The sequence below is a fragment of the Musca autumnalis genome, unplaced genomic scaffold (assembly GCF_047663935.1).
Source record: "Musca autumnalis isolate F117 unplaced genomic scaffold, ASM4766393v1 scaffold_4, whole genome shotgun sequence".
NCBI classification, from domain to species: Eukaryota; Metazoa; Arthropoda; class Insecta; order Diptera; family Muscidae; genus Musca; species Musca autumnalis.
The window spans coordinates 185,939,299-185,966,735 of record NW_027411977.1 but is presented as its reverse complement, the minus strand read 5'-3'; the positions used below and the strand labels follow the sequence as shown (position 1 = coordinate 185,966,735).

The window sequence follows — 27,437 nt, the reverse complement described above, 5'->3', positions numbered from 1 at the left end:
GCCAAATCGGTTGGAAAATGTGGGTAAAATCGTCAAAATTCCGAACATCGGGAGGTACGTTTATATGGGGGCTATACCTAAACGTGGACCGATATTGACCATTTTTTGCATAGAGGTATTTGGTTCACTCATAACTCAAAATGCCAAATTACAGCCAAATCAATTGGAAAATTTCGCTAAAATTGTCAAAATACCGAAAATCTGAGGGTACATTTATATGGCGGCTATACCTAAACGTGGACCTACATTGAATATTTTTTGCAGGGTTGTAGTTTATTCACTCAGAACCCAAAATGCAAAATAACATCCAAATCGGTTGGTTAATTTGGCCAAAATCGTCAAAATACCACAAATCGGGCGGTAACTTTCTATGGGAGCTATACCGAAATGTGGACCTACATCCACTAAAAATGGTTTTCTATCTTTTTGGCTTGTTGTAAACCTATGTTTAAAATTTGGAGGCGGTAGCTGTATTAGAACTATTTTTGGCACTCTTTTCCATACAAGTGGGACCACTGTGCGCTGGTGCAATAAACCATTTTCAAAATCGGAAAATTAAGAAGTTTTTAAGATGTTTAATATAAATTCCTAATTAAAAAACAAAACAAATGTTAATAAATGTAATATTTAATTTTTTGGGTAAAATAACAAGAGTTTCATATTTTAAAAAATTAAGAACAAATAGAAATTTTTCGTATCCCACTACCAAATAGGACTTAAAATTTTTCCAAATGATAGAAGTTTAATACAAAAAAATTCATGAAAGCCGAAGAGTACAATCATTGGTAAAAATTGATTTTATATATTAAATCGCGAAAATTGCATCCATGCACACTGTGAAAATTTGTCTTCCTAGTTTTATTAAATAGCTGGTAAAACAACAAAAAATACTAAAAAAAATTTTCAAATTGGATCAATATTAAAGAAGTTATGAGTATTTCTTTGCATATAGTTTTTACTTCGACTTTTTTAAGGCGCAATAATATCTCTGGAACCGTTAGGTTTGAGGTTTTGGTTTTGTTTAACGAGAGATTTACCTTAAATGCAAAATTATAGCTAAATCTGGCTGAAAATATAGCTAAAAACGTCAAAATACCTGAAATCCAAAACATGTCCACAATTTTTAGTGTTTCGCCATCTTCTTCGCATGCTTTGAATGTGCTGTTATCTGCACAAAATTACTTGTGCAGATGAGCTTGTAAACCCAGGTGACCTGTAAGAACACCTGTAAGCCTACTCAACTCTGCATTACCTAGCAGTATTGTGTTTTTAGTTTTTTCCTCATTTGGGTCTCCCCATAAGATTTTTGTTGTTTTTGCTACTTCCTCTCTATTCCATAAGCATAAGAGAGCATTTTTTGCCTAAGTTTTTACTTCTAGACGAGACGCATTTAGCGGCTTTGCGTTCTCAAAATTTACTGTTCCTAATTCCCTTCCATTTTTTGCCAGAAAATTTGCTATCTCATTACCTCTATTCCCCGCATGTCCCGGTACCCATATTATGAACTAGCCCCCGACACATTTTTTTCTGTAAGAGGAACCCAGGACAAGGATTACGTTCGGTAAAATTTGAAAACTAACATCGAAGAACCCTTAAACTGCACTTATGCGAATATTTTGAACTATTTTGAGGGAGGTATCCTGAAGGTGTTATCCTATTTAGACCTTCTTGGATCTTGATGTAGGTTTGAAAGACATTTGACGATGTGTAATATTTTGACCTAATCGGATACTCAATTCATAAATTATTATGATCACCAGTTATTTTAGATGGTGCCGGCAGTATTTTTTAGAGCTTTTGGTCATGGTCTCTGGAAGTATAGCCTTGCTGCGAAAGAAATTGCAAAGTTGTAATTGAGACTGCGGTCCGATACATGTCCTTTAACCAGGGTTTCGGAGTCGGAGTCGAGCAATTTTGCGGAGTCGAGAAAAATAACTCGACTCCGACTCCGGGCAAAATTTTTTCCACGTTATAAAAATATAACATTAAATTTGGAAAAAAACTCTTTTTAAAAATCGTTATTTATTACACTGTGCAACATTTTTGAGCCAATCGCGTGCAAACAACTTCTGTCCAGAATTTTATGAAAGTAGAGGACCGATATGCAAAAACCATATTTGGGTTTTGTTTTCTTAGATCGGGTTCGGTTTTTATGGCCTCATCTAAACATGGTTAAAGATAGAATTTTCAAAACAAATCGGGGATGTATCTCTGAAACCAATACGAATCTTGTTTTGACATCTGCAGCAAACTTGTAGATAAGAGCAAGAAGAAAATATTTGGAGGAATAGTGAACTCGAAAAACTGCATTTATTGCCTCCAAAAATGTTAAATTCTTCTTAATGTTACCTTTTAGGAAAATATTCTCTGGAATGTAATACACAACTCTTCAGAACATTATATTGTTGTAAAATGCCTTTATCGCCTTGTTTATAGTAAACTAGCTGAACCCGGTGCGCTTCGCTACCCCTTTAGATTGATATCCATTTGAAATTTTACGGATTTTTTGAAATCAGAAAGAAATCAAATTCAAAAATTTAAAGTAAAATTTAGTCATTGCAAATGCCAAACGTACAGGAAACTGCAATCTCTTAAAATTGAAGGGCGTTTCTGTTGCTATTAGAGGGATTCGAGGTAGAAGTACATCTGAACCTATATACTTCCCAGTAATAATCGTTGCCTCAATTAAATAGTTATGTAATTTTTTACTGTTAACCTTGGACCATTGCAAAGGCGAGGTGGGTCTATGTTTCTTAATAAAATAATAGGAACACCAACTTTTAGCACTAAATTATGTGGTGGATAGTTAACCGCGTCGTCTTCAGTTGCCACAGTATCAATGGATTTGTACGTTCGTGCATTTCCTGAAATTCTATTCACTGAAATTCTTTCAATATAATTTACCAATTTGTTTTGTAGACCAATTCCCGCCACATATTCCAAATTTCATTGAAATTGGGCTTACATAGCGTGTTTGGTGCATCAAATACATGAAATCGGCCGAAAATATATATGGGAGCTATATGTAAATCTGAACCGATTTCAATATAATTTGACAAATTTTTTTGTAGATCAATTTCCGCCACATATTTCAAATTTCATTGAAATTGGACAAACATAAGGTGTTTATTGCATAAAATACATAAAATCGGCCAAAAATATATATTGGACGTATATCCGAATCTGATCCGATTTCAATATAATTTGGCAAACTAATTTCTAGGATCAATTCCGTCAAAGATTTCAAATTTCGTCAAAATTGAACATACATGGCGTGTTTGGTGTAGAAAATACATGAAGTCTGCCGAAAATATATATGAGAGCTATATCCCAATCTGAACCGATTTCAAAATAGTTTGGAACATTTATTTCTGCAATAAATTCCGTCACACATTCCAAATTTCATTGGAATTGGGCATACAAAACGTGTTTTATGCATCAAATGTATTAAATTCGCCGAAAATATATATCCAAATCTGAGCCGATTTCAAATTACTTTGGCAAATTTATTTTTAGGCCAAATTCCGTCACACGTACCAAATTTGAAGACTGTGTCGATAATCGTTAGTTAGATATCAGCAAACAAAGTCTACAGTTTCTGGAGGTACTTCCGATCCTGAGGCTATATCTCCAGATCGGGGCGGAATTTTTAAGATTTATATAGCCTGTGACACTTTCAGGCCATGTGGTAATATATTCTGAAAGTTTGAGGAAGATCGGTTCAGCGGTTTTTGAGTCCATAAACTTCAAACAAACAAACGTACAAACATTTTCCTCCGTTATAGATATACTCGTAGATACCTCACAAATTTCATTGAAATAAATATGGGAGCTATAGCCAAATCAACACCAATTTCAATACTTATTTCTACTCCAAATTTAATTACACATTGGACATACATAGCGTGTTTGGGGCATCAAATACATGAAATCGGCCGAAAATATATATAGGAGCTATATCCAAATCTGAACCGATTTCAATATAATTTTGCATACTCATTTCTAAAACAAATTTAGTTACACATTTCAAATTTCATTGAAATTGGACATACATAGTGGGTTGGGTGCATCAAATACATTAAATCGGCTGAAAATATATAAGGAGCTATATCCAAATCTGAACCGATTTCAATATAATTCGGCATACTCATTTCTACAACAAATTTAGTCACACATTCCAAATTTCATTGAAATTGGTCATACATAGTGGGTTGGGTGCATCAAATACATGAAATCGGCCGAAAATATATATAGGAGCTATATCCAAATCTGAACAAATTTCAACATAATTTGGCATGCTCATTTCTGCAAAAAATTTAGCCACACATTCGAAATTTCATTGAAATTGGACATACATAGTGGGTTGGGTGCATCAAATACATGAAATCGGCCTAAAATACATATAGGAGCTATATCCCAATCTGAACCGATTTCAATATAATTCGGCATACTCATTTCTACAACAAATTTAGTCACACATTCCAAATTTCATTGAAATTGGTTATACATAGTGGGTTGGGTGCATCAAATACATGAAATCGGCCGAAAATATATATAGGAGCTATATCCAAATCTGAACCGATTTCAACATAATTTGGCATGCTCATTTCTGGAAAAAATTTAGCCACACATTCCAAATTTCATTGAAATTGGACATACATAGTGGATTGGGTGCATCAAATACATGAAATCGGCCGAAAATATATATAGGAGCTATATCCAAATCTGAACCGATTTCAATATAATTCGGCATACTCATTTCTACCACTAATTTAGTCACACGTTCCAAATTTCATTGAAATTGGACATACATAGTGGGTTGGGTGCATCAAATACATGAAATCGGCCGAAAATATATATAGGAGCTATATCCAAATCTGAACCGATTTCAATATAATTCGGCATACTCATTTCTACCACTAATTTAGTCAAACATTCCAAATTTCATTGAAATTGGACATACATAGTGGGTTGGGTGCATCAAATACATGAAATCGGCCGAAAATATATATAGGAGCTATATCCAAATCTGAACCGGTTTCAACATAATTTGGCATGCTGATATCTGCAAAAAATTTAGCCACACATTCCAAATTTCACTGAAATTGGACATACATAATAGGTTGGGTGCATCAAATACATGAAATCGGCTGAAAATATATATAGGAGCTATATCCAAATCTGAACCGATTTCAACATAAGTTGGCATACTCATTTCTGCAGCAAATTTAGTCACACATTCCAAATTTCATGGAAATCGGACATATATAGCGTGTTTGGTACATCAAATACTTGAAATCGGACGAAAATATATATGGGAGCTATATCCAAATCTGGACCGATTTCGATATATTTTGGCACATTTATTTTTAGGCTAAAATCCATCACACATTTCAAATTTGGAGTCTGTATCTGTAACCGTTCTATAGATATTTGTATACAAAGTTTACATTTTTTGGAGGTACCTCCGATTCTGATGCTATATCTCCGGATCAGAGCGGAATTTTGAAACTTTTTATAGCCTATGTTACTTTCAGGCGATGTAGTAATATACCCTGAAAATTTCAGCAAGATCGGTTCAGCGGTTTTTGAGTCTATAAATTTCAAACAAACAAACAAACAAACAAACAAACATACAAACATTTTTCTATTTTATATATATAGATTTTTCAACAACAAATTGGTAAATATTTCAATAATTCATTGAAATCCCCAACATGAGAATTAAAAGCGTGTGTGAACATTGTTTGAAATAAGTTTTGTAAAAGGTATGTTATGAAATACCCTTAATTAACGTGAATTAACCATTTTAGAGTTTCAGAATGTTCTGATGAATTGATGGTCACATTATTTGGAAAATTTTTAGAATGGTTACTTGTTTCAACTCCCAACAGTTTAGTTGTTACTGGCCAGAATTTCAGAAATTATTTAAACTCTTCTATATTTTAACGATTTTGATGCGCTAGATGCAGCTCCTCCTAGTTCATTTGTTTGACACATAAGTTCTACTACTTTAGGGCTACAATATTGATGAAAACTGCAAAGCAAAATTCTTATTAGTTTCAGAGATAAAGGTCCGATCACTGGAAAAAAGGCTCATTTTAGGTCGGTTTAGATGAGGCCATAAAATCTAAACCCGATCTAAGAACACAAAACCCAATTAAGGTTTTTCTAGTCTCTATATGTACTTTCACAAATTCCCATTAGAAGTTGTTTGCATTTCCAGTGTTGCATAGTGTTATTAAAGAAAGGTATAATAAAATATTTATACAAATTATATATTATACTAAGTTAAAGGACAATTCACAGGATATTTGCTATCCTTTGAAGTGTAGTCTATTCATCCCTGTTTTGTTGATCCAATTGATTCGTTACATTTTTGCAAACAAAAGTGAAGTTCTATGACAATCGAATTAAGATTGGACCTTTAACCTCTTTCGTCAGAAGTCTTACTGTTCTTCTCACAAAGGTCTATTGGTATTCTCATCTTGTTTTCTATGAGAAGGCATCCTTGTCTTCTATTAAACACATTGTGGCTTCTATGGGAAATCTTACTGAATACACTGTGACTACAAAAATGTTCCACCGAAAATTATATGTAGGTTTCCCATATCCAAGGAATCGACATTGTCACGTTTTCATTGTCCTTTATCAGTTTTACCCGTCACTTTCTCAAAAAAAAAAACCGTTTGTTTATGTATTTCGGTAAATTTCTCACAATCTATTAGTTATTTACTAACTTCGGATGGTTACGGTTCTGAATTAGGCATCATAAATTCGTTGTTGGTTAACGACAGATTCATCTCGCTAAAACTCAGACGGCTAATCTTTCTTCAAGGATTCATTATATACTCAATGTGGGCTTTAGATGTAGACATTCAAATAACCGGATCTGTCCGCCAGGAACAGATATAGTTCATGTGTATCCGAGTTTTCTACACAATCAATTGCATATACGAAATTCAATGAAATACATAATCATAGAGTTTTCATGAGAAAGAATCGGGTAAAAGTGATAAAGAACAATGAAAACATGACAATATCGATTTCTTGTCCTAGTGGACCGACCCTACATAAAATTTTCCTAGCAACATTTTTGTAGAATATTTTCATGCACGAAATCTCATCGTTTGCTAGTTTTTCAGTTCCAGAAAACATCCATCTGCCTACGTGCTGAGTGGTGTACCCAATATATCTCAAATATTCCAATAAAATTATCCACACCACACCAAAGTTCAAAATGTGAGCGCTGAATTTTAGTTTAAGGGGTGATCCCTACTTATAAATTTCAGAAAAAAGTAGAAAGAATAAGTAGCATAGAATATGTGGACAAATTTTTAAGTCGATCGGAACAATATTGCCTCAGTATGAGCGTTGGATGGGAATAATTTATTTTTATTTATATGCAGCTTGTAAACTGAAATATATGACATTTGGTTTATTAGTTTTCGAGATAGAGTTGGTACCGCAAAATGCTTTAATAAAAACAAGGTTTCGTAGGCGACCTCAAAACTTGGTAATATTTTTCTCTTTCAGATGAAGAAAAAAATCCGCCAAAAAGTTACGTAGTTTTCTCGGAAAAAATCATTTTTATTGAGCTTTACAACTGCGGGTTTCCTTTTGAGGCTAAGCATACTAAAATGTTGGCTTACACCCAGTTTGAAACTTGGTCGTGAATTGATTATAGTTTTTATTGCATGTAGTCCTAACGATTTGTATTGTCCCATCATTTTCACATATTTTGAAGGCTTAAAGATTTTCCCACGCGGAAGAATTCCGTCCAGAATATACTCGTGCAAAAAAGGAAAACCGACAACAACTTTCTAACCTTGCTATTTGTCAATGTAAGATTCGGCAGAAACAGTATTGATATGTTCGAATGTATTCGAACGAATTCCCTTTCTAATGAATATGTAAGGGAAAACTAACACATTAGCCTATATAGGCCAAAATATAGGTAAAAGTTTAAAATTTGTGCACATTTTATTCATTTTTAGTGGTATAGGAATTCACTCTCGAAGTCGACCCGGTTTCGGAGTCGGAGTCGTGAAGTCGCCTGGAGTCGAGCCAAAAATACCTCGACTTTGAAGCCTGCCTTAAACATGACATTTTCGAAAGATTTGAAAATTTTGTATGAGAGTGGATCGACATTTGAACCTGGTCTTTGTCTGGAAGAAATATTACGAGGTGCAAAGTTTGAATCAAGTCGGTTTAGTGCAAAATTTTGAACTTTAGTTTGGGCACCCGAGGAAGTGGGCAGATATAATCCACTTTCGAACTTGATCTAAGTTTGGAAAAACTATTACTAAGACCACTCTTGAAGAAAATCTAATGCGATTGCTTATTTCTCATATATTCCTTGGAAAATGTCCTTAAAGAACTTGATATAAATCATTTCTAATATTTCTGATAGTTCTTGGAAAGCAGTCTTTAAACAACCTCGATTTAAGTAATTTTCTTTCCTTTGCGCAATGCTTACCCATCCCTCATTACTTTACCCCATAAACAATATGCCATTCAAATTTTATTCAGGAGCCCGTTATTGAGACCAACTACACGGCAAAGGATTTCATTCCTGTTTCCTCTTAATAAACTTCTTGTCATTTGCAGCAGCATGCGTTTCAAAGTAGCTGCCACCAAAAATGCTTCATGTATGCATAAGCAGGTATTCGGAAGCACATACATGCTGACTCGCATACAAACCCGAATACATATTTGTATTATGTTTATGTCATATATCTTCATCATTCTTATCATTCACAGATTGTGTATTCCTTGTTTTTGTCGTTGGCATTGTTGTTGTTGTTTTCATACAAAATTTTTGCGGTAAAAATCCTTTTTCCTTCGTTATAATCGTTGTCCTTAACTATGCAGATTTACCCACACACATACAGCCCCACAACCACATTAAAACTCAAAACCACAACACTTACCTGTACAATGTCACCTTGATCGTGTCCTGATGCTGTGAATGTTAAGTGACACAGAAACGGGAGTTTATTCCACTGTGGTGTTGGCACCTTAATGGAGTACGTTCGTCCAATGTCGCCATAATAGGTGCGGTTACAAACTGCAATGACATAAAAACAAACAGAGAGAAAAACACATGATAATGATGATGATGGAAAAAAACAATAAGAGCAACAACACTAACATAGGACAGAATGAAAAATCATCAGTCGTAACAAAGGAAAAAAGAAACACAACAAATGTTACAGATTGCCTTTAAAAATCTTAGCCAGGGGAATCAAATTTGCAGACACACACACGCACAAAATATATTCTATGGTTTTGTGATCTTTGAATTTTTGTATTTCATTTTTCCTGTTCGTGGCCTCTGGCAATGACATAAAGGTGATAATTCAAAAACACCAACAATATTTGTCCAGAGACTTGAGTTATTCATACATTTAATTCGCATGCAGACATCCTCAGCCATAGGCTTTTGAGATTTAGTTCGAAAGGATAAGAACAATTGATGGATAGGCTTGCATATATGTTGGTAGTGATTTAAGGTAGCGTTCTAAATCAATTCGGCTTTGGGGAGAAATGTCAAAGGCAAAAGCGAAAAGGTTGGACTGTTTGCGAAATGTGGCTAAGGATAAATATCCTGACCAACGTTATATTTTTGTAGTGTAGAAATTTTTGTAGGGTATTATCAATGACTTTAATAAATATTTCAGCACGAAATTGATAGAAATCTACGCGTGAATGGCAAGCCACCACATATATAGGGACTATATAAACACGTGGACCTTTACAGACAATCCTGTTAAGGCATATTTAATAGCTCCAAACCATATACCGATTTTTTGGTTATATAATGTTACCAAAACCTATAAAATACCCAAAATCTTGAGGAACCGTTCTATGGGTGATATATAAAAATGTGGACCTGTACCGACCATTATAAGTGGGAATTTTTATTTCGGTTAGATAATGTGGCTTAAACCTTAAAATATCCCAAAATTGCATGGTACCGTTCTATGGGGACTATATCAAAATGTGGACCTATACCAACAATTCTCTTCTGGAATGTTTTATAGCACCGTCGAAGGCCAAATACATACCAAGTACATACCATTTCGCTTCGATGATCGGGGTTAATTTTTGAAGATACCGAACACTAAATGCCAAATTACATCAAATTTGGGACCACGCCAGTGATAACAATCAGGGTGAGATGCGGAGTTTTAAAGCCACAATTTTCCTTTTTCAATATTCTGAAGTGTTGAACGGTGGAAATTGTGACCAATCAAGGGTTATCCACTAACCGACAAATTAGAGATCCCATAACGGCGGTTGAACGGTGTTTCAAGGTTTGTGGTTAGGGTACCAACTGTATTAGAACGGAGCCTTGTTGAAACATGGGAAAAGAATCATGGACTTAGTCAAGTCCCTGCCTTGGTCCTGGACAGATTCGAACAAATTAAAAAGAAATAAAACATAAACACCGAAATCTAACAAATACAACAACTTCGAAACGCCCATTGGCAATGATTTTGAAAAAAAAAACAGGACTGGGGAAAACCTAGGCTACACTTTACGGGACGGTAGTTACGGGTGGAAACGGAGAAGTTGTCAAGGGCGGCCTGGCTGAACAAAGCATATAACTTCTGGTATGGTTGCTGGTACTGAGGGTAGTGCCTCAGCTGGGGCCGAGGACAGCTTATCGGATGAGGAACTAGACACCGAAGTCATTTTAGCTACGGTAGTCGACAATAATCTGGCCTCTGACTTAGCAGAAGCACACAACTCTTTGAAGCCAGGACCATCGGAAGCACCAGCATGCCAGCCATCGGCCGCAGCCGAAAAACTGGTCTCCCGACCAATACCGTGGCCGAAAAAGCTTCCATCACCTCAACCAGCGACTCGGTTGACTAAGTAGAAGAGGGACCATCACCGATCCATGAGCTACCTCAGAAATTTCATCGGCAGGGATCCCTCGTCCGACTCGATTAGGGAATTCAAATTAATCAGGATTAATCTTACTGTGGTGAGCAAGTTTGAAAGTAAACATCCTAACTTAAGAGAAGTCCTGAAGAGGCCAAGCTAGGCCCAACGCCAACATCGACCCCTATAGATCCTAAAAGTCAAATTTGATGCGATTGTGGCTTGATTTAGCGCCCCCGAATGATTCACCTCTCTTGACTTCGACATCCTCTTCAAAGCGAGGTTCTGGGCAAACAGAGTCCCCCTCAAAGTCGAGGGAGCTGAAGACGAGAGAAATGAATCAACCTCAAATAAAATCAAATCAAACCCTTCTTCATCGAAGAATATGGTGAAGAGGGTTAGGTCAACGGAAGAACCACACCCCAAGGCCGAGAGACCCATCCTGAGCCAGGACTCCAAACATTCTACCAAATCTGCCGGCTATCAAAAGAAAGAGAGAAAGAAAGACATCATAGCTAAGGCAGCCTCTCAAGCTGACTTTAGTCAGTAGGTGTTTTCCGGGTCTTCTATCACGGGTAGCGGCGCACAGTGGTTCAGGAATCGATTTTCCTGGCCAAAACCCCAAATTTGTAGTATATATGCGGGCTATATCAAAATATGGTCCAACGTTGACGATGTTTGTTCTAGAAATTTCGTGACCACCATGAACCTCAAATGTCAATTTACAGCTAAGTCGTTTGAAAACTTTAGCTAAAATCCTCAAAAAACAGAAAATCGGAAGGTAATGTTATACGGGGGCTATATTAAAACATGGACCTATGTTGCGAATTTTTGGTGGAGAAATTTCGTGACCACAGAGAACCTCAAATGCCAAATTGCAGCTAGTTCGGTTAATAATTGTAGCTAAAACTCTTAAAATACCGAAAATCGTGAGGTACGGTAATATGGGGCATATACCAAAACATGGACCTATATAAATAATTTTTGGTGGAAAAGTGCTGTGACCACTTAGAACCTCAAATGTCAAATTACAGCAAGTTTGTTTACAAATTTTAGATAAAATCCTTAAAATTCCGTTATATGGGAGCTATATCAAAATGTGGACCTATGGTGGCTATTTTTTGTAGAGAAGTGTTTATACCACTGATAAACATAAATGGCAAATTGCAGCTAGTTTGCGTAAAAATTTTACTGCAATGTGTTACAAACGAAAAAACAAACCTAATATACCCTCCACAGTGGAGGTTATAAAAATTTAATAACACACGAAGTCGGGTGGTACCGTTTATTGGAGTTATTCCAAAACATGGGAGGAATATCGGGAGGTATCGTTATATAGGGGCTATACCAAAACATAGGCCTCTTAGGTCATATCAGCTCAACTGGAAAGAGAAATAGGTAAAAAACCACTAAAAATTACCTTCGCCTTAATAAGGCAAAAATAAAATGGGCACAGTGCACCTCAACTAATTTTAAATGGAAGGTGCAACAGATACAACATTTTCTTTAGGCCCATTTACATAGGACTCGCGGTTTCCAAGCAAAATCGTGAAACCCTAAAGAACCCCTAAAAATGTGAACTTAAATCGCGATTTATTTGAAAAAGCCCTCCGGCGAATTTTTTTTTTTTTTTTGTTTCTTGATATTTCGTATCTATGAGCATTGTAGTTTCAGAATTTGCAAAAACTTCCCAGGTGTAAGCATTTTCCATTTAAATTTGCTTAAGGCACACTATGTGGGGGCGATATAGCCCAACTCAAACTTTACCTACTTATGGAAAAAATATACTCTGGTGCAAAAATATAGCGCTCTAGCTTAATTTTGTAGACGCTAGTGTGAATTCAACAGACGGACAGGGCTACGACTCAGAATTTTATCCTGACCAAGAATATATGTTGATTTCTGAGTGAAATCGGAAAATTTTATTTTATTTTTATTTATAATTTATTTTTTATTGTGGCAGTGCTGCTCATCAGCAAAACATTTTAGTATATTTTCAGATTTTTTTGACTAACGGTTCCTCGAAAAAGTCGAATTCTGTAACAGGTATATGGAAAGAAATACTCATAACATCTGATAAAAAAAGAATGTATTTTATTTGGACCACTATTATAGAAGTTATAAGAATTCAGAATTCGACTTTTTTAGCGGCGATATCTTTGGGACCGTTAGTCAAACAAAATCTGAAAATATACTAAAATGTTTTGCTGGTGAACACCATCACCACGGATTAAAACCCTTATTTTGGAAAAGTGTCCGATTTCACTCAGAAATCCCAATATATACTTTAAAATCGGGAGGTACCGCGAGTCCTGGCTACGAGTGACAAAAGCGAAATCTATCTGTACGAGTCCTCTTCGAAAGGAAAAGATCTAATGCGACATAGTACCCTTCTCTTCGCCCCAACACTCCAGCGGTGCTCGACAAACTGTCGATTAAAATAACTTGAGTACTCCTTCAGATCAGTCAGCGTAACGTCGCCAATCGCAACTGAGGTCCTATTTTCCTTCTTTTCAGGATTTGAGAGTGACTTAACCGTTGCACACAATTCACTTATTTCGGTTCCAGTGTCATTTCACTGAGATTGGTGCGACGAAGCTCGCCACGCTCATTTGCTAAACCCGTTAGCTCTGCTGGAAAATTTGTTCTCACTTCGGGTATTCGCCAGCAGGTATATGGTAAACGGCTGCAGCAGCGATGATGTCTCGGAACTTTACTTCTACTACCAGAACATCAGAAGGGTTGGGCAAATCTCTGAAGCGGTTATTTGTGCCTAGGCGTTCAGAAGCTATGCAATAGGGGAAATTTCATGAAAATCGAAGAGTACGATCATTGTTAAAAATTGCTTTAAATGTTGTTGGCGTTTTTTAATTGTTGGACTGCAGAATTTTACATCTTTGTGTTTATTTCAGCTTTAGTCCATATTTTGTTGTATTCAAGTATTTGAATAACAACAAAATGTTTTACAGTGGATATGAAATTGATTAGTTGCGGGCGGAGGGTCGGGAATACTATAGTTTCAGTTGTCACCAAACAACTTCAACTTCGGCGGAAAAGGGAACTGATGAAGTTGTTTGGTGACAACTGAAACTATAGTATTCCCGACCCTCCGCCCGCAACTAATCAATTTCATATCCACTGTAAAACATTTTGTTGTTATTCAAATACTTGAATACAACAAAATATGGACTAAAGCTGAAATAAACACAAAGATGTAATTGCTTTAAATATTATATAAATATATAAAATCGCATCCAAGCCCACTGTGCAAAATTTTGTTTCTATTTTTATTTGATAGCTGATAAAAAATACAAAAAAAAATATTTTATTTGGACCAATATTATAGAAGTTATAATAATTCAGAATTCGACATTTTTAAGGCGCGATATATTTGGGACCGTTAGTCAAACAAAATCTGAAAATATACTGAAATGTTTTGCTGAAGAGAACCATCATTACAGCAAAAAAAAAAGTATATCAAAAGCCTCATTTTGGATAAGAGTCCGATTTCACTCAGAAATCCCAATATATACTTTATAGGGTCGCAAATGATTATTTCAATGCGTTACAAACGGAAAAACAAACTTAATATATAAGTATACCCTCCATGGAGGTGGTGGAGTGTATAAACTAGATAACCCTCATTTTAAATAAAATCATTATTCAAACAGTAGTATGCCTGAGAGATTTGTTGGCTATTTCTTGCAGGTATGTGGACTTTCCATTTGTTTCTAGATATATATAACCTTACTTGATAAACTGATAGTCTTACTTAGGAAAAGTTTTTTTCGGTAGGAAATCTTTTTTGGACACAATATAAAAGCAATTGGCCAACAGTTGTACTTCCATAATCCTCATTTTGTTTACTCTTATGAAATGAAGTCATATGAGTTGACATATTTTTCAAAGTTGAAACATGTAATAAAACAGTTTATTTTCATACAATTAAAAAAATAAATAAATCTTGGCATAACCTAATCAATAATATAGCTTACATTTCAAAATCACTTCATTTGTATTCATATCAGGGTATGCAATCTAACTTAACAAATCAAAGTTGTTATTGTGCCTCTTTTTTGTTGGGTATAAAAACAAATACAAATAACAACTTTCTCTAATTTTTCTCGACACTTTCCAACTTCTGTATCAACAAGCCCATGCATTTCAAATCTCAATATCAATAACAGAGAAATTTTTGTTAAAACTTTTGGGTTTGTTTATTTGGTTCTTCAATGTTGTTGTTTTGTTTTTTCTTCTACAGCTGGCCCACAGTTTTTGTCATCATAGTCCTGATGCCTTGGCCCCTCAGCGTTGTGTTACTTGTTTTCGGCATAATGAGCCAATGGCTCGTTATTTGTTGTTATAATAAATAACGTTGTTAGCAAAATATCAAAAAAAATCAAAATCTGGATTTTTATTTCTGCTATTCCTCTTGCCCTACCTTATCTATGAAAACCTGTCATAGCTCTGATTACATTTGTCTTTTTGTCTTGCTTTTATTCATGGTATCTACGAGTATGTATTGTGCATTGTGATAGTACGAAAAATTCTCATGTCCACATTCTGTCCACCTTCTGTTTTGCGCTCTCAATATGTAGGTGTTGTCTTTGCAATCAAAGCCAGCATGTGTGTGCGCGCACGTTTCGTAAATTGTCCTTTCCTTTAGTTATTTTACCCTTCGTAGCAGTGAAAACCGTACGCCTGTGTGTGTATGTGCAAAAAATTGTCATGCTATTTCAACAGATGTAAAACTTTATATATTTTATTTTGATATTTATATTTAACTAAGTAATTTATGTAAATTTATGTCCACAATTTGGGGCAAGAGGACAGAGAACAGGACAAAAAACAAATTCCAATCAGAAAATTTTGCATAATGACTTAAAATATTATGTCCACTCACGTAACCATGCCTTACTACTTCATCATGCCAAACCATACATACCGCCACACATGAAATTTAGATTTTGGGTGTTTAAAAATTTGTCGGGAATTTATTACGATAGAATTGTGAGTTTCAGAAGTCCAACTTCATTTGTAACATCATTATGAGATTTAAATTCAATTTCGAATACCCTGACAAGTGCTGGAAAGTGGAGAAGTTTTGTTAACACATAGAACATCTAATATAAAATTACCGGTAGTTTTGGTAAAAAATTTAGATCAAATCCTCGGAATACCTAAAATCGGGAGCTTTCGTTATATAGGGCCTATGCCAAAACATGGACCTAGGTTGGCAATTTCTGGTGGAGAAGTTTTTTGAACACTGCTCATTGTCTCCAAAATTGGGGTTTTTGTGTCAAAAATCTATATTTTCTCAAATTGAGATCTTTTAATTTTGCTGAGTTAAAAAATTGCATATATTTTATCGGTCAAAAATGTAGCTAATATCCTTAAAATGCTTAAAATCGGGTTGTATCGTCATATGGAGGTTATGCTAAAACATGGACTTAAATTGAAAATTGTGAGTGCAGAAGTTTTATGACTACTGGGAACCTCAAATGTAAAATTACAGATATCTCGGTCAAAAATGTAGCTAAACTCCTCAAAATAACTAAGATCGAGAGGTACCGTTATATGGGGGCTATACCAAAACATGGACCCACATTGGCAAAGTTTGGGGAAGAAATTTTGTGACCGCTAGAAACTTTAAATGTATAGTTACAGGTAGTCCGGTCAAAAATGTAGCTAAAATATCTTAAATATGGAGGTACTGTTATATCGCAACAATGGCAAAACTTGGACCTATGTCGACCATTTTTGGTAGAGAAGTTTTGCGACCAATGAAAACTTCAAATGTAAAAATACCGGCAGGTTGGTCAAAAATTGTAGCAAAAATCCTCAAAACACCTTAAATCGGGAAGTACCGCGAGTCTTGGATACGTGTGACAAAAGCGAAATCGATCTGTACGATTCACCATTGCTGACATCCTTTCCCGGCCCATTGTCCAGACTTTCGGAACGATGTGGGTGGCTAGCGATTGGTTGATAATTTTGGTGATTTGATCCAGTTGTTTCAGCATTCGCAACATCATGAGAATCATTCGAAAGGAAAAGATCTAATGCGAGAAGAGTACTATCTCTTCGCTCTAACACTCCAGGGGTGCTTGACAAACTGTGAATTAAAATAACTTGCGTACTACTTCGCATCAGTCACCGTAATGTCGCCAATTGCGACTGAGGTCCTATTTTCATTCTTTTCAGGATTCGAGAGCGACTTAACCGTTGCACACAATTAATTTATTCCGGTTCCAGTGTCATTTCACTGAGATTGGTGCGACGAAGCTCATCACGCTTATTTGCTAAACCCGTTAGCTCTGCTGGGGAATTTGTTCTCACTTCGGGTTTTTGCCAGCAGGTATATGGTAAGCGGTAGCAGCAGTGATGCTGCCTCGGAACGTTACTTCTATTACCAGAACATCAGAAGGGTTGGGCAAATCTCTGAAGCTGTTTTTTTTAGTCATTCTGAGGTTATGAAATAGGCCTGACGCTGATGTAGGCAATTATGGGGAAAGGGTCTGATGCAAGTGAAACGAAATACACTAAGAAAACATACTGTACAGTTTTGTAGAACTGTTTTTCTATGTTAAGTCGAGTCATATAGATTTGTAATCAGCGAAGCATGAGGTCATTGTGTGATTAGGGTCGATATTTAAAGATAAGAAAACTGTAGGCCATAAATTGTGTATTTTTATTGCCCACGAAGCATTATGCGTGCTGGGTGCATTGTTGAAATTAAAATCCAGTGGCAAATTTTTAAGATAGAGCATTGTAATTTGGTATAGAAGTTTCTAGGATGTTTGGTATTGCAAATGGACTATATCGGTCCACGTCCGTCCGTCTGTTGTAATCAATATACAGCTCGCTATTTTTAAGATAGAGCATTGTAATTTGGTATAGAAGTTTCGCTTACTCCAGAGATGTTTGGTGTTGCAAACGGGCTATATCGGTCCTCGTTTTGATACAGCCCCATAGAACGGTTCCACCCGATTTTCGCTATTTTGAAGGTTTTAGCTTCATTATCACACCGAAATGGCTGAAATTTGGTACTTAGTCTTCGTTGGAGGTACAAAACTTTCCCCTTAAAATTTGTCGGTATAGGCCCAGGCCTTCATATAGCCCCCATTGAACGGTACCTTCCGATTTTTCGGTATTTTGAAGGTTGTGGCCAGAATAATGCAAAGAAATGGCTGAAATCTGGCATTTCGTCTTCAATTGGGATATTAAACGTTTCATGTGAAATTTGTCGGTATTGGTCCACGCCTTCATATAGCCCCCATAGAACGGTACCTCCCGATTTTCGGTATTTTGAAGGTTTTAGGCTCATTAGCACACCGAAATGGCTGAAAGTTGGTACTTAGTCTTCGTGGGGGGTACAAAGCTTCCCCCTGAAATTTGTGGGTATAGAACCACGCCTTCATATAGCCCCCATAGAACGGAACCTTATGATATTCAGTATTTTAAAGGTTCAGCCACCGAAATGACTGAAATTTGGTATTTGGGATATTATGATGAAATTTGTCGGAATAGGTCCACACCTTTAAATACCCCCCATATAACGGTACTTCGGTAGTTTCGGTAGTTTGAAAGTTTCAGCCTCATTATCACACCGAAATTTGGTATTTAGTCTTTGTTGGAGGTACAAGCATTTCTTACTGAAGTTCGTCGGTATAGGCCCGTTTTGATATAACCTATATAGAAGGGTACCACCTGATTTTCGTAATTCTGAATGTGCGACGTCAATATCCCACCGAAAGACTGAAATTTGTTATTTAGTCTTCCATGTGGTTATAAAATATTCCAGAAGAGAATTATCAGTATAGTTCCGCATGTTTCTATATCCCCCACAGGAGCCTACCTCTTGATTTTCGGTAATTTGAAGGTTTTACCGAAATGTCGGAAATTTGGTACGAGGGCAGTTCGGAAACTTCTTAGCCTAGCACAAAAAGCGCGGTATAAACAGAAAAAAGTTAAGTGTTTTGGAAACTTCCATCTCTGTTATGAACACATGTTAAATTTTGATCTGGCAACTCCTTTATATAGAAACAGGTGTTCAAAAAAGACGCATCCGCAATTTTTTTACAATGGAAAAATTAGAAATGCGTGCTGTCATAAAATATTTACATAAAAAAGGTTTATCGGGACAATAAATTCATAACGATATGGTGAATGTGTTAGGTGAAAGTGCTCCTTCATATGCAACAGTAAAAAATTGGGTTGCTGAATTTAAACGTGGTCGTACAAGCATTGAAGATGAGTCACGTAGTGGACGTCCAAAAACAGCAACAACAACAGAAATTGTAGCCAAAGTGCATGATGGTATTAAATGATCGACGAATAAAAGTGCGTGAAATTGCTAATATCATGGGCATCTCAAAAGATCGAGTCCATTTAATTTTGCATGAAGAACTACAGATCAAAAAGCTTTCTGCAAGATGGGTGCCGCATTTGTTAACAGTCGGTCAAAAACGCATAAGAATGAACATTTCTCAAGCTTGTTTGGATCGTTTTAAGCGAAATAAAATGGATTTTAAGCGTCGTTTCATAACTGTTGATGATACATGGATCCACAACTATACTCCAGAGACAAAAGAACAATCCAAACAATGGACTGAAGCTGGAGGAAGTGCCCCAAAGAAGGCAAAAACAATTCAATCGGCTGGTAAGGTTATGGCAACGGTTTTTTGGGACTTCAAAGGTATTTTATTGATTGACTATCTGCAAAAGGGTAAAACAATAAATTCAGAGTACTATTGCAACCTTTTTGATCAATTAAATGTACAAATTCGAGAAAAACGTCCTGGCATACAACACAAAAAAAAATTATTTTTCATCAAGACAACGCACCAGCGCACAAGAGTGTTTTAACAATGGCTAAAATCAACGAATTAATGTACGAGTTGCTTGACCACCCACCTTATTCTCCTGATTTAGCTCCCAACTACTTTTACTTGTTCCCAAATCTAAAAAAATTCCTTGCTGGCAAGCGTTTTACCACAAATGAAGATGCAATTACAGTTGTAAACCACTATTTTGAAGACCTTGAGGAAAACTATTTTAATCAAGGGATAGAATTGCTAGAAAAGCGTTGGGCTAAGTGTATTGAAGTTTCAGGAGATTATATTGAAAAATAAAAATATTTTTGAAAAACTAACTATTCTCTTTCATTGATAGGCTAAGAAGTTTCCGAACCGCCCTCGTATTTAGTCTTCCTTGAGTCTAAAAACCAACCGCCAGTAATTTGAAGATTTAGAACGACGATGTACTTACTGTAAACAACCCAACACATGGCCGTATATCAATCTGTCCTGAGTACTCTTAGGCTAAAAACTGTCAATATTTCCAAAAAAAAATGTTAAATGACGTCTGGCGACACTGCGTGTTACCTAGGCCAGAAGATTTTTTAATGACCCTCGTATATGTTTAAAATGTGCCATGTCATAGCTGTCAGATTTGCCAGATGTTGTATAGGGATACGTATTAAAAAACAAAAATCGACCTTTTCATCTTTTGATTTTTACTTAGATCGGAAAAACCGACCTTTCGATTTTTACTCAGAACTGAAAAGTCGACTTTTCGATCATTAGATTTACATACCAAAAAAATTTTTGAATGAGACATATTATTCATTTATTGTTATGGCGATATGCACTTTGTCATTGTTACATGTAAATGCATTTGGAAATGGCTGTAAGCCTTATTTAAATATTTTTGTTTCATTTTGCTTTTGTATAGAGAAGCCCTTTCCTTTCCTCTCTTTCCCAAAAAGTTGTCAGTTTTGAATGACAATTTTGCGGTTGTTAGTGTCGCTGTTCATTTTTGTGATTCATCAGGCAACCACAATATATTTTGTTGTGTTGGACAATTATCGATAAATGCGAAAAATCGACATTCAAACCTGGGAGTAGACACCACTATTCAAAACTGACAGTCAAAGTACTTTACGACAATTTTCTGGCAAATAAAAAAAATTGTTTAGCTAAAACTGATTGAAATACAATATGTAAAGTATTATTTAGAGATTACTATGCTCAACATACATACTACAAAAATCTAAAAAACGATTTCAACTGCAAACATCTAAAAATCAAAATAGAAAATCGATCTTTCGATTAAACCAAAAAACGACGAATCGACTAATCGAAAACCGATTTGCTGTACCAAAATTTTGACATTCATTTTTTATCGGTGGGATGAATACGTTAAGGAACTCTTTCTCGACAGTTCCACATCCCCTGCATTCCATGCACGGGTAATTAGAGGTTATCAGGTGAAATAGCAAAGTTAATCCCCCACATCCACATCTGGTGCTATCCTTTCTTAGTTCTTGTAACCATCATAACGCTGTAAGCTGCAGTTGCTCTTGAGCTTGGTTTTATGTACCGCCTCGACCATGATATTATTCCACTATTTTCATTATCTTACCTCGGAGTCCAATGCATTTAGATTGCGAAGAGAAGGCTGGGTGAGCGGCTGCTGTTGGGGGACTGCAGGGGAATCACGTTTTCTGGGGAATGTGTTCTCGCAGCATGCAGTCCACAAGGACAAGTCCAGAGCTACCCCTGAGTTGCACCCGCTTCCGGCAACTATTGCATCTCACCGAAGTTTGAGTGTGGTGCATGAGGATGCGACAAACTGGACTGGATTTTACTCTGTTCCGGCACGGGCCAAAAGAATCCGAAGCAGGCATTACGCGATATGCTGCTACCAACACAGAAAAACGATACAAGTACAAACATATGTACACTGCAGTGGCAGCCGCTGACCGGAACACGGGAGTTGTCTTGTTCCGGGTCAATGCGGCAATTTAAGGTATTTTTACATTTTTAGCCACATTTTTAAACTGAATTAAGAGTCATTTGCTATTTAGAGTTCCTAGCGGTTACGAAATATATATACCAAATATTATGGACATACATAGGTCTATATTTTGTTATAGCCTCCATATTACGGTACCGCCCAAGTTGAAGTACTTTGACGTTTTTAGCAACATAAATTGGGGACATGCGTCCTTTTTTTGGTATAGCACCCATATAACAATACCGGCCGATTTAAGGTAATTTCACTTTCCGGTCCGGCCAAACTTAATGCTTTCTTACATGTTTCGAATTCACTCTAAAAAATAGAAGAATTTCTAAAGGATTCTGTATGTATACCCCTCTCAGAACACAGGGAGTGTCATATCGGTTTTAAAATAATTTTTTGTTTTACTTTTTTCCACAATAAATAACAGACGTAATGTTGGTGTTTGCTTTGTGGCAACAGCAAAAAAAAAACTCTGCTGAAGTTGATGAGGAGTCAAACTGTAAATACTTTAGTTGATAAAAAGCCGTTTATTGTTGGAAAAACGATTGCATTTCAAGTAAACACCCTTTTTTAATGTAAAGTTTACCATTAAATGTCAATAAAAGAAATGAAGCATCGACAGGGGAGAACCCGGACTGAAAATACCTAGCATAGGAATTCCACAGCATGGCATAGAAAAAAGCCTTACCTCCAGTCTGTTTGTATTTCTATACACATTATTTCATTTTTATATAGTTCTTTATGCTGTTTAGTTTTTTTTTTCTAAATAGTTTCTTTTATACTTTCATTTATTTTGATTTCATTTTTTTAGTTTCTTTTTTTGCTATTTATTTGTTTACTTCAGTTTAAGTTCGCTTTTTTCACTCTAAGTTTTCTCTCAATTCATTTCTATGATTGCTTTACTTACCCGTACAATGGCGCGGCTCATCGCTGCCATCCTCACAGTCAGCCTTGCCGTCACAATATTTATCCAGAGGTATACAAATATTCGTGCTTCCCTTGCACGGATATTCTGAAACTCTACAGGCGATTACAATTGTAATTGCCAGTTGCACAAAGATGAGCAGGCAGCCATAGCATTTCATCCATTTGCTCGTTACGGACATCTGCAATGAAATGATGATGCAAGAAGAGGAAAAAAACGAAAAGAATTGTTAGCTTTTGTTGAATTTGAAAAGTGAAGAAAAAGAAAAAAAATTAAATTGTGGAGGTGAGATAAATTGAAACGTTTTGCAAAAAAAAAGACTGTGGTTAGAAAAGACGTTTTGAAGATATCGCTAAAGAATTCAAAAATTCTATTAATTTTTTCAAGAATCTTGAATTCAATTTGTGTTGTAAAGTGAATTCAGCATAATAAGTCTCTAAAGAAAAAAATATCGAAATTAAAGTCTGACGTGAAGTGTGATCATACCAACTAGTGTAACTCACAAATTATATAATATCATCCTCGCTGCGACCTCAAAGTCAAACAAAATTTGTTACCAATGTTTTATGGAGAATATTTTATTCATTTATGTGCTCTTTTCGTGGATTTTTATTATATAAAAACCTTGTCTTATATTTTTGAATATTATAAAAAGAAGTCTGAAATATACCACCTTAAACATGACTAATTGCTGTCGACTTAAATTAAATTTTCAACTAAATCGCTTATTAGCAAATTGTTTAAATTGCTCATATATTTTGGGTGGCGTATGCATGTTGACGTCTATCATACGCACCAATAGCCTATTGTTTATTTTTTACTATCAATTAAACGGCGTTTGCACTAGAGATTTTTGCCGGGTTTACGCTATGGAATTGACATTTGAAACTCAAACCCACTGGGCTAACCCGCTTAAGTGCAAACGGGGTATTTCTTCTTCTTTATTTGCCTATTCGTCATACGAATGTTGGCGACCATTACAATTACAAAGAAACAATGGATTTTAAATAAAAAAATCAAATAAATTCATAGATTTTTCACAATATCGGCAAATATGTCTCTGCTTCTGGCAGCACTAAGTAGGTGTCCCACGTCTCGTATTCCAGTCCATTCTTGAATATTCGCAATCCAACTCAATTCCTTTCGGCCTTTATGAGTTTTTCCTTCTATTTTTAATTTTATGATATCCTGCAAGAGCTTGTATTTTGAATTCCTCATGATATGTCAAGGTAGGCAGTTTTTCGTCTTTTGATGTTTATCATTATCTCTCTATTTCGATTCATTTTTCGAAGCACTTCATGTTTGAAACTAAGGCAGTCCATGGTATTTTTAAAATTCGGCGGTAGATCCACATTTCGAAGGATTCTAATTTCTTCACGTCTAATGATTTTATTGTCCATGCCTCCATAGCGTATAGTAAGGTTGACCATATATATGCATTTATAAATCTACATTTAGTTTCAAGATTTATATCATGGCTGGACAGAACTCTCTTGTATTTGAAAAACGAGTCTCTAGCAATTTCAATACGCCTTCTTAGTTCCTTGGAGCAATCCCATTCGTCATTTAAAGTTATTCCGAGATATTTAATGTTTTGGACTCTTTCGATTGAGAAATTTTGTATTTTAAGGGAAATATTGCTGTGGATATTCTTCCTGCTCACAACCATATATTTTGTTATTCTTGTGTTTATATTTAGTCCATATTGGTTGCTGCATGTCACCAATTTGTCCATTAATTCTTGCAGATTTGAGATACTATTAGCTAGTATTGTAGTATCATCAGCGTATCGTATGTTATTGATGTATCTACCACCAATGAGTATACCTTCTGAAGTTTTATTGATTGATTCTTCGAAAATTTTTCAGAGTATATATTAAACAGCAAAGGAGACAATATACATCCTTGTCTGACGCCTCTTGATATTAGGATAGGTTCTGTGTTGTCTCCGCCAATAGTAACTTGTGCGGATTGATACCAGTACAGATACATCGGACTTCTTTACTGTCAATCCCAATTGAGATAAAGATATCAATTAGTTTGTCATGTTGCACTTTATCAAATGCTTTCTCATAGTCGACAAAGCATATGAAAACATCTTTCTGTACTTCTCGGCATTTTTGAATTATAATTTGCAGGGAAAGTTAAGGCTTCACGAGTACCCATACCTTCTTTAAACCCAAATTGTGATATGCCCATGCATTTTTCGCATTTTGGATAAATTCTCCTGTGTATTATCCTAAGAAATATTTTTAAAGCATGACTCATTAGACTTATTAGTCTGTAGTCATTGCATGATTTGGCGTAGCTTTTCTTGGGTATGGTTACAAATGTTGATTTTAGCCAATCTTGAGGATATATTCCTGTTTCATAAAACGGGGTATTAAAGAGATTTAACTATTCAACCTCAAACAAGTCGCCCCTTAAATCACTGTATATCACCTTGAGAAGAAAAACTAAATAATTTTAAACACAATTTTTTTGATGTGTACGCCTGGTGTATGGTAAAAACCAAATTTCTTTTGCAAATCCATTTGGAAAAAAATTAAGAAAAAAAATTTGGGGGCACATCTACGATTTTTAGTATAGAGGGATAGAAAAAAATTTTGGTTAAACATCCGTTCGCTTTCACAAATTTGCCGATGTTTACAAAAGTTATAGCGGTTTTTATTCTCATTTAAAGAAAAAAAAATGAAAAATGTCTATTTTATTGTTTTGAGAAAATTTATGCATAAGTCGCTTACAGCATTTCATATCTATTCGTAGATGTTTAAATATTTACTAAATTTCCTTTTCACGAAAAATTAACGAATAATAAAAAATCTGGAAGTAAATCCAAATTATCCTACCCCAGAGTCCGTACAAGCCTCTAAAAACTAAATTAAAAATATCTACAGAATCTAGACAATGCAAAGAAAAGTATGAAAACGAATTAATAGAGATTGGGTATATAAATTGCATATTGTAGCAACAACAAAAGGGGGAAGAAATCGTAGTTAAAATATTATTCCAAATATATATTTTTGGTTCGATTAGAAAAAATAGAAAAAAATATTTGGGAGTTCTCCAACTATCCCATACAATAATTAATGTATACTTCTAAAACGTCATCAGGAAATATGGTTTACCATCCCGAAAGCTTAAATGCTTACTGTGGTAACTTAAAAGGACAGGAAATGAGAGTAATATTGAAATTACAATCATTCAAAAAATGTGAAAATTAAAAAGGATTTTATTCGCGAATTAGTTAAAATCAGTTGATGTCCATCCGTTTTTGGATACAGCAATTCAATCTCTTTTAATATCTATACATATTTCCATGTTTCACTCAGCGGACAAAGTGTTCCCGCAGTTGCATCACACAATGCAAAAAAAAAACTTAAAGTGGGTAAAAGTCGCGCAATCTACACACAATTTTGATGCGCATCCAATTTCAGTATAGCCAAAACGGTACATGTGCAGTGTTTGCCGAATTTGAAGATTTATCTATCGTCATTTTGACGATCTTTTGGCCTAAAATTGAAAAATGACGATACTACATAAAAACCGTTGATAAACTCAGATAAAGTAAAATCATTTTTAAAAATGTGTAATATAGTCAGTTAAGTTTGAACATTGAAAGGAGTTGGTCAAGGAGAACCAACTTCAACTCTTTTATTTTGAAAAGGGTTTAACCCCCCTTTGGCCTCCATTATAAGGCTATGGAGCCCAACAGCTTTATTTAGGCACTTATCTGGAAAATACCTCTATTTTCGTAGTTTTTGCCTCATCTTGGATTTACATCAGCTGAAAAACCGCATTTAAACGAATTCATCAGTCACACTTATTCTTGAGCTCGAGTCGTCATAAAATTGGGGAAGTGTTCTTTGTTTCAATACAAAGAACTAAGAGAAGTGATGAGTCCAAGTGGCGTTGGACGAAACTAGTCTTCTCTGCCATCCCCAAAAGTAATCAATTTTAACTACAACCCACTTTAAATTTGTTGTTTTTAAATTTGAAAACAACAAATATGAGATAAAGCTTGACTTACATAAAAATAGTAAATGAAAATTTTCATGTAAGATTGTTAATGGATGAAAATCTTCCTTGAAAATTTTTCGAGATAAAATACTTCCTACCCATGTCCTATTTAATGAGAGTTTTTGTTCGTTTTCGACTGCCCATCATCCAAAATTACGTGTACCGACAAACATGGACGGTAACACTGTCAAGCATGCGATGTTTGAGCTAATCTGTCATTCAACAGTGGCAATGTGTACCCAGCTTTACCTTACTGCATTACTGCAAACACGATAACCACGGGAAAACTATCATCTTCTGAAAGCTGTTTTAAACAAAAATTATGGGTTTATTTTGAAGTACAAGTAGTGTAGAGTATGCCGCAAAAATTTCAAGTCGATCGGAGCAAAATTGTCTGATATACAGTGAGTCAATTAAGTATTTTGCCTCTTTAGAAAATTGAAAAATTTTCAATAAATTCGTTTGAAACCATCAAAAAGCTTCCAAAAATTAATCGTGTCTTCAATACTAATCTCGGAACCAATGTCTTGGATGAAGTGTCCACAAGGTTCCAAAATCCAGAGATATTGATGGTTTTGTAGCAAATAAAACATTAGAAAATAATTGGAAAATATAGGGAAACAATCATCCCTTGCCAAGACCTCTGAAGTTATAAAATTGAATTTTAAAAATGGTGCGGTTTAGTGGCGAAGGTATTTAAATATATTTGCATCGGATGACCCTCACATGTTGCGGGAAAATACCAATAAAGTGCGATCTATTTTGTCTTATTTATTAAAAAATAATATGGTTT

At 35.4% G+C, this 27,437-nt stretch overlaps 1 protein-coding gene across 12 annotated transcripts in view; it reads right to left on the bottom strand.

The window, feature by feature from the left end:
- LOC141402723 (uncharacterized) overlaps nucleotides 1–27,437 on the bottom strand; it is a 688,471-nt gene that overhangs the window by 501,028 nt on the left and 160,006 nt on the right. For all 12 annotated transcript variants that reach the window (XM_073984599.1, XM_073984586.1, XM_073984598.1 and 9 more), the window contains 2 exons: nucleotides 22,607–22,805; nucleotides 8,934–9,070 (listed from right to left, as the gene is read on the bottom strand). In XM_073984599.1, coding sequence (XP_073840700.1) covers nucleotides 8,934–9,070; nucleotides 22,607–22,805 — 336 coding nt within the window. The remainder of the gene's footprint in view (nucleotides 1–8,933; nucleotides 9,071–22,606; nucleotides 22,806–27,437) is intronic.